At 36.5% G+C, this 8,856-nt stretch overlaps 1 protein-coding gene across 2 annotated transcripts in view; it reads right to left on the bottom strand.

The window, feature by feature from the left end:
- Window positions 1-8,856, bottom strand: part of prrt4b (proline rich transmembrane protein 4b) — a 33,483-nt gene that overhangs the window by 3,352 nt on the left and 21,275 nt on the right. Inside the window, exon 4 of one of the 2 annotated variants that reach the window (XM_079869436.1) lies at window positions 7,851-7,967. In XM_079869436.1, coding sequence (XP_079725562.1) covers window positions 7,851-7,967 — 117 coding nt within the window. The remainder of the gene's footprint in view (window positions 1-7,850; window positions 7,968-8,856) is intronic. The other variant, XM_079869437.1, reaches the window with a different exon arrangement.

Raw genomic sequence — 8,856 nt, 5'->3', positions numbered from 1 at the left:
CATGTGACAGCCATTTCCAATTCTGTAAATGCTTCCTAACGCTTACCAAACATTTTCTTTGGGAGTATGTACAAGAAATCCAAAAGCAAGTCCTCAGATGAACTAACATCAACGTACAGCATGTACACTTTATAGAAACCCACACAGGTTTGTTTGTGGCATCTAATGTGCCACTGTAAAATGTGATAAGACATTTAAAACATTTAAATCCCCCTGCACAGGAAGGATTGCCGTGCTGTGCATTTGCAACTGATGTGCAAATCCATATGAGATGGATGATATTAGCTTCCACAGCCATATCAATCCTGTGCATAACAGTGTGGAGATGTACGTCTGCTCTTAAAAGACTGACACATCTAATTACACCCTTTTCAGAGCAGATGAGTCATAACTCATCTTAGCTGCCATGATCAGGCTTTCTAATATACCCTGTGAGTTTACTGAAGCCCTGAGACAAAGCATGGAGGCAATTATACAAAACGGGAGCCATTTGTGTACCTGTATAAACGCGTAATAATTAACTTGATGAATAGCTGATGCCAACTTTTACTGTCAAATGAACACATTTTTCTAAACAAACCAACAAAAATCCAATATATTTATTTAACCGTTTCAATAAGGATGCCATTATTGCCCTATCCTGATCCCTGTTTTAACAAATATGAATTGATGAAAGACATAAGACAAAAGGCAGGCATATTTTTCTCATTGTTTCTCATTTGTAAGGTCAACCAACCAACACATCATGTCTGGATGTTATTGAGTGCTGGTGTGACCCTGCCTCATATTGGGTTGCTTCTGTAGTCTTTTATATGTGGGTAGTGACAGACAATTTCCTGTTACACCCAGAACCAAATTAACTGCTTTATGACCTTCCTCCTTTTAAAAAAGCATAGGCTTACGCAGAGACATGGATCATTTCCAAAGATGGGTCTGGTATTTTTTGCACTAGTTTTGGCTCTCTGGCTGATGACCACCACTTTGACTAAATATACACATTGTGCCAGACAGTGGTGAGCACTGGCTTCCATTTATATGTCAAAAACCAATCTAGTGTTTCTTCTGATGGTGGGAGTAGATAATCAAACCTAGCTGCCCTTGATTAATGGTATAGCGTGTGTTTAACAGCTGCACACTGCTCATTAGATGCTTCTCTTTAATCAAAACCACCACAACACTAACCACCAAGCAGCACTCATTAAATACATAGCTTGACATCGAGATGGTTGTTTATCCACTTACATTAAATATAGGTTACAGTCAAGTCTTCCTGTTCGCCACAAACTTTGGCTCATCGGAATACACTGACCTGATTTCTTTTCAATATAACTGTCTGAAAGGATGTTCAACTCTGTATTTTTTATGCTCTATGTTGTTCGTTTTATGAAAAATATCCATTCTTAATGTGTCTTATTGAAGCAACATTTTGAACCACAAAGGCATTTTTGTGTAAACTGCTGAACCAAATGTGACATACATACAAAAAGGATTTATTTATACAGAAATTTGATCTAGCTGTGTATTAATGAATAAGAGTTTATTATGAGTTTAATGAGTTTAATATATTGCTTTAGCTGCATTCTTAAGATAAAATAGACGCCGTTAATTCAATCTCCTCTTTTGATATTTGTACTTCCCTGGCCTCATATGTGAGCCTGGATCACAAAATCCATAAGTAGCACAGGTATTTTTGTGGCAATAGCCAACAATACATTGTATGGGTCAAAATGATCGATTTTTCTTCTATGCCAAAAATCATTAGGATATCAAGTAAAGATCATGTTCCACGAAGATATTTTTTTTCCTACCATAAATATATAAAACATTTATTTTTGTGAGTGAATGCAGCACAATCGCGAACATAAACGGACAACTTTAAAGGCCATTTTCTCAATGTTTCGATTTTTTTGCACCCTCAGATTACAGATTTTCAAATAGTTGTATCTCGGCCAAATATCCTGACAAACCATACATCAATGGAAAGCTTATTTATTCAGCTTTCAGATGATGTATAAATCTCAATTTCAAAAAACTGACCCATGTGACTGGTTTAAGGTCCAGACTTTTTGTTGACGTTTTGCATCATTTGCTTAATAAAAATAACTTTAAAAAGTATTTTTTTTAAAGAATACACTACAGTTTTCTACACCAAAGTTTAAAAGATTGCAAGTGACAGTAAAGACTTTTACATTACTACAAAAATAAATCATATTTTAAATAAATGCTGTTCTTCTGAACGGTCTTCAGAAAATCCTAAACATTTTTTGCTTTCATGCTTTCCACAAAAATGATAAGTATCATAACTGTTCTCAACATTGATAATCAGGAATGTTTATTGAGCACCATATCAGCATATTAGACTGATTTCTGAAGAATCATGTGACTGGATTCATTTCTACTGAAAATTCAGCTTTTTCATCACAGCAATAAAGTATATTTTAAAATATATTAAAATACAAAATAGTTATTTTAAATTGCAATAAATATTTCACAATGTTAGTTTTCACTGTATTTTCAGTACAAATCTAATCCAATGTTTGCACAAGACTGTACAACCAGTGTTAAATTTTTTTTAAAAATTAGGAGCCTGATTTATCCAATATATATTTTTGCTGACTGGCTAAGCGTATATATTTTTATTCTTGCTTTGATAATTCATAATTTTTATCCAAAATTTTCCTTGTGGGGACATTTTTTGGTCACCATGAGGGAAACAGTTTTTTGAAAATGTAAAAATGCAGAAGGTTTTCTGTGATGGGCATGTTTAGGTATAGTGTTAGTGTAAGGGGATAGAATATACAGTTTGTACAGTATAAAAATCATTATGTTTATGGAATGTCCCCATAAAACATGAAAACACAACGTGTGTGTGTGTGTTTGTATAAATAAGACTGAACAGAACGTTGAGCAAAAATAAATTAAATTGTTCGGTTAAAAAGACCAGCATTTAGCTTCCAACAAATCCAAAGTCAAACCAGTTTAGACCAGCATGGTAATTAATGTTTGACTCAGTGTGGTGGTATCTGGTTTTCTAGACGCTATTAAATGTCAATCTAACTCGAATGAGATCTGGATGGCATGAAAAACAGCTTTAGTAAGGGTCCAGCTCTCTTGATGAGAATAATTAGAGTTTGATTAACTATAGGGTGTGTGCAGTGTGTCAATCTGACATGAAGAGAAAGTGTGTGGTGGGCAGACACAGGAAGAGGGTGGTGAGAAGGCATTGCACTGATAAGAGGGATTGTTGTGGCAGGAGCTTCAAACGTCCTCCCTCTCTATTTCCTTTCGCCCTTGTGTGCCCTCCACCCTTAGGGTGTGGAAAATATTACTAGTGTATGGAAGCGAGCCAGAGTTTCAGTCCAGGAATCAATCAAAACTCAATGATCCTGATACATGCAACAATGTTGCCACAATGGATGACACCCAGTTTGTGGATCCATCACAACATGAGGGTTTTGTAACAATGCTGTTATGGTCATGCATTGTAATCATACTGGACGACAGTTCAGCAGGAGGGGACGGGAAGCAGACCAAAGGAAAATAACTCCACTGATCCACATGGAGTTAGGTATTTGACTCGAATAATAGACAGGGTCTATTGTTGACTGTTCCACCCTAGGTGAGTCTATAAAGACGTCAAAATGTTTAGGTTATGACTACTTTTGTGGTTAGAAAAACGTTTTTACCCACAAAGTCTGTTCAGATGTGTTGTCACTCAACTAAATAGCTTTCATTTCACCAACCACTAACTTGGCCTGTAGTTGATCAATTAGCATGTTTTTGTGAACATGTATGGAATACAATGGCTGCCAATTTGGTTTCAGTCACTCTGTGAAGAGCCATTTATCTTTCCCAAAAGAATTATTAATGGAAATTAATCTTGATGCATAATTGCTGATGAACAGTGTTATTTTAGTATTTTTTATATTTATATCTTTAATTAGTTATATTTTTATATTTAATTTTTTTAAATGAAGTTTCAGTAATTGTGTTTTCATTTTATTAGTTTAATATTTCTAATTAGTAATTTTAGTACTTCAAATTAAACTTGTTTCAGTTACTTGCCAAAGGCTACATTTCATATTTTTAAGATTTCATTTAATATTTATTTATTTATTTTCTTTAGAAGTTATGTACAACTAATCCAAAAGCAAGTCCTCAGATGAACTAACATAAACGTATAGCATGTACACTTTATAGAAACCCACACAGGTTTGTTTGTGGCATCTAATGTGCCACTGTAAAATGTGATAAGGCATTCAAAACTTTGAAATAATAATCCAATAATATTATTTATTTAATATTATTTAACAGCTGTTTTTAAACGTTTTTGTTTAAGTGAACAATAATAACACTAATGAACAAATTGGTAAAATGTCTAAATGCTCACGCTTAACTAGTTTGAGACTCCATTTATACTTCATTTTGGTCACATCACATATCCTTCGTGGAGAAGGCAATCTTAGAATGTGTGAGTGATTGTTTTGATATAGCTTTGTCTCTACGTCATCTCGGATTCAATTTATTAGTATAAATAAAAATAGTTTATTAAAAATGTAATATTTATTTATTTGTGCTAGGCATTTTTTCCGATTCCAGAAAGGTGCCCTGCTTTGTGTTTGACAGGCTGATCATTAGCTTAGCAACACGCTAACACCAATAACAACTCTATTAAAATCATTTGCGAGTAGTATCTCCCATGTGGAGAGCTATTTGTGTGATGCACTTTTTTGCATTTCATTAGCATACATTAATGTGTCTTAGCTGAATGAATCACCCAAGACGGATATTAATACCAAGTGTAAACTGGACCTGAGTCTTCCAGGTTGTCAAAACAGCAACAAGTTTTTTAGGTTTAGGACTTTCTGATCCAATAATGACAACACCCTCTGCTTAATTAGGAATACAGTGCTGTGCCATCACGTCAATGCAAGTAAGTCCTCATTCAGATTTAATCTGTCCTGCCTCACTTTCAATTTCTGCCCTCTCTAATAATAGATGAGTGGACAGCAGGGTAGGATGATCCCATTCATATTGATGAGGCCTGGATACGCTGACTTAAAGAAGAGGGCAGTGAAGGAGACATGAAGGAGACAGGAAGACCATCTGATCCACCTCCTTCCCGCAGGACATTACATTTTTAAGTGAGACGAATATGTGCTAGATTTGGAAAACTTTTGCATCTTTACTTTGAGACATGGCAGCTGCAGTTTTGTGGGTCGGATCTCTGCGTGCAGTTTACTTTATGAGACAGCCCATAAACACACACATATTCTCGCAACCTGGTTCTTGGATCGTTGTGGCATATTTTGTCCATCTATTAATGGAATTTAGGTTAGGCTATTGAATGCAGCGGGGAGAAAGTAGGTTAGGTGCTACCGAAGAGAAGCTGGGTCTAAGACGTACCTCAAGATCAACACGGATGGTGACGTAAAATGGCACACTTAACACCATATGTTGATAGATCTGCTCTACTGAAACACGAAGTGTAACTCAACTCTCTAAGGCAGTTTAGTGGTCGGCTTGTTTGTAGGAGGCGCCAACTATGAGATAAAAGTGCTTCTATAACTAGTTCCTCCTCCCTCTGGAAGCAATTACAGGCAGGTAGCAGACGGTTGGACGGAGTGCAGTCGGCCATATCATACAAACATATGTCAATCTCCAAAATCACATGGAGGAGGAGGAAGAGGTTGGTTTTACTTTTTCACTAAAGGAACCAGAATGCTAGGCTCACTTGTTACTGTGTTTGGGAAATATATCACATCCTAACAGCTGATGTATGCATTTTAATGTTTAAATAATTATCTCAGTATAATATGGAGAAACAAATAAAGCCATTTATAGGTTTTCCTCGGAAAAGGTATCAAAATATAGATCTGTGATCGACCAGTCAGACAGAGCCACATGGGCTCAATTAATGACATTTATTTATGTTCAACCAATGGATGGCTAGTATAACACTTTTAAAAAGAATATTACCCAAAATTAAAAATTCTGTCATAAATTTACTCATCCTCATGTTGTACCAAAGGAAAACCCAAAAATGTGAAATTCTTTTCTATACAATTACAATGAATAGGGACTGGATCCTTTTTGAAGCTACCATATGTATCTTCAAAGTGGTTCATACAACTTGCACACTATATTCCTCTATATAAGTCTTTTGAAGTCATATGATATAGTTTTGTGTGATAAATAGACCAAAGGTTATTCACAGAAAATCTGAGATTATAGAGTTTATAAGTGATGTCTGATTTATGAAAGAATAATTCTTTTGAATCAGATTCAATTCACCAATTAATTTTAGTTAATTTTACTGTTACTTTTACGGTGCGTTTACACTGGCGTGGAGTGAGCAGAGCAGAGTGGGTGTTTTCAGTTCATTTCTATGGCAGCCGAAAGTGTTGAAAGATTCAGAAATGCTCAACTTTATGCAAATGACAAATGAAAAACATGTGACAGTACTTGTGACGAAACTACAATTGCAAGTAGTGACGTTTGTCATGAGCATTTAAAAATATTTTGAGTTTGAGTGACACTGAGCTGAGTTTGTCGCTGCAGTGTAAACACACCATTAATGATCTGGGGCCGTATTCACAAAGAATTTTAAGGCTAAAAGTAGCTCCTAACTGGTGAATTTAGGAGCAACTCCTAAAAATAATGGGCGTGTCACTCCTAACTTTAGGACTCCAAATTTTTTTCACTAAGAGTAATTCACGAAGCATTTTAGCCCTAAAAGTAGCACCTAAGTCTGGGACAGCTTAAAAGAAGTCGAGAGGACTCCTAACTCACTAAGACCTATTCACAAACCGCTTTTTTTGGCATTTCACGTTGCGATGTTTAGAAATGCGAGTCATGCGGCGGCTACAGGAGCTTCCAATCGCGAGGGAACAATTTTGCATTGTAGGCATAACTAGGGATGCAATAACGCCACCAACAACAACCAAAACTAGGCTACTCATTGCATGTAAACTATTTGTAACGTTTCATTGTGAATAAAATTAAAATGTTATTCTCTTTGCAAACATAGGCAGAGGCATATAGTGACAGATTAATTCAATAATGTTGCAAAGATATTGCATCAATCCATATGTTTCATTAGGCTACTAAGCTATTTGTTTTGCCTTACTCTTTATTCATTTAGGCTATTTATTCAGTTATTCATCATCTTCCGTCCTTCGCACTACTTGTGTAGCGCACGCATTCTCAGACCTGTCACCTGTCACTCATCATCGTAGGGGAGGTGTTTGGAATCATTCCCGCGTTACAATCATCAGCCAATCAAGGTGGTCACTTCAGTCAAGCTCGTGCATGAGTAATGACGTCATCCATAGCAACGAAGACTCACTCTTAGTTTAGGAGTTGTCATTTTTCTTTACTAAGAGTAGGTCTGAAAGGCGTTGTGAATAACTTTTAAGAGAAAACTCCTAGCTAAAATCTTTTAGTGGGATTTAGGAGTACTCCTAGTGGTAAGATAAAATGCTTTGTGAATACGGCCCCTGGTCTCAACGGTTAACAGCTCACTAGAGGGGACGATAATCAGTGAAAACTGGCTTAAATTAGTCGAATTTCATGCACGGGGTGTATTGACAGATACTTTTATGGTACTTTTTTGGTATGACATGAGGTTGAGTAAATGCACAATTTTTAATTTTGTGTAAACTATAAGACACTTTCAACAAATGAGGTTGGGCAGCTTGAATGTGGTTCTATTTACTTAGGGTGAGGTTCCCTCCAAATATATTTGTGCCTTTTAAAAACTGGTTCATGTCCCAAGATGCAATCAGAGCATAATTATCACAGGTGTAGATTACATTCAGTCATGTATTTCATCAGATCGTTTTAATTACCTTTGTTCCTGAGAGTCGTTGCGCTAGCTGATGTTGTCAGCTCATCGTGTCGCTTTTGTGTTGTCAGATCAGCACTCTTCCCCACTTCCTTATCGCCTTTCTCCTTTGCAAAGCCTGCTGGGAAAACAGAGCACACGAGGCTGAGAATGTGGTGCTGAATGAAAGTTTTTATGACTGAAAGAGTGGAGAAACAAGAACATTTCCTAACCTAGTTATGTCAAGCAGATTTCTGTGGTATTCCAGGCTAGGCTTCAGTGGTATTGGAGTTGGCATCTCATTGTTTAATTACAATGACTTGACTTTCATGTTTGAATGTAAGCACCCCACTCCACTATGACAGAGCTTCATTATGGATCAGAAACTTATCTTTTGCCCGAGAAGGATTATCAAACTAATCCGAAAACTTTTCTGAGAAAAAGCTACATACACACAGAGCCGTGTGAGGCTGTGTAAGCACTTACACCTAACCAAGACTGAAAAGAGACATGGCATATTGAGGCCAGAGTGTTTTTTTATCTGGCCATTGGTCACTGATTCCCACAGATTCTGCTGAAATACATTTTTCCATTAAGTGCCACACATAATGCTTCCATGTTTGTCACGTTCTTCCATGTTTGATCTTCATTCTAGTGCTGAAAGTACTGTCTCTCATTAGCATGAATAATGAGCTCTGCACCAAACCAAGTGGGGAGTCTAAACAAGGACAGTGTATGTGTGTGTGTGTGATTGTGCACTGCTCTACTCGTCCTCTCTTGGCAGGGGTTCAGTCAAACTAAACCATCAAGCATCACTAGGTCACCACTGGATTCCATCATTCTCTGTACATTTTTTTTGTTGATTTGTCTATCTAGTCTATCCACCCATCTACAGTATATGTATCCATCCATCTACCTCATTATATATACATTATCCATCCATCCGTCCATATCTTTTTAATACATCTATGTTTATCTTTATCTATACATCCGTCCGTCTTTCTGTCCATTCATTCATCCATCCATCTGTA

This window comes from Squalius cephalus (assembly GCF_949319135.1).
Source record: "Squalius cephalus genome assembly, chromosome: 4".
In the NCBI taxonomy this organism is placed as follows: Eukaryota; Metazoa; Chordata; class Actinopteri; order Cypriniformes; family Leuciscidae; genus Squalius; species Squalius cephalus.
This window is presented reverse-complemented; position numbering and strand designations above follow the sequence as displayed.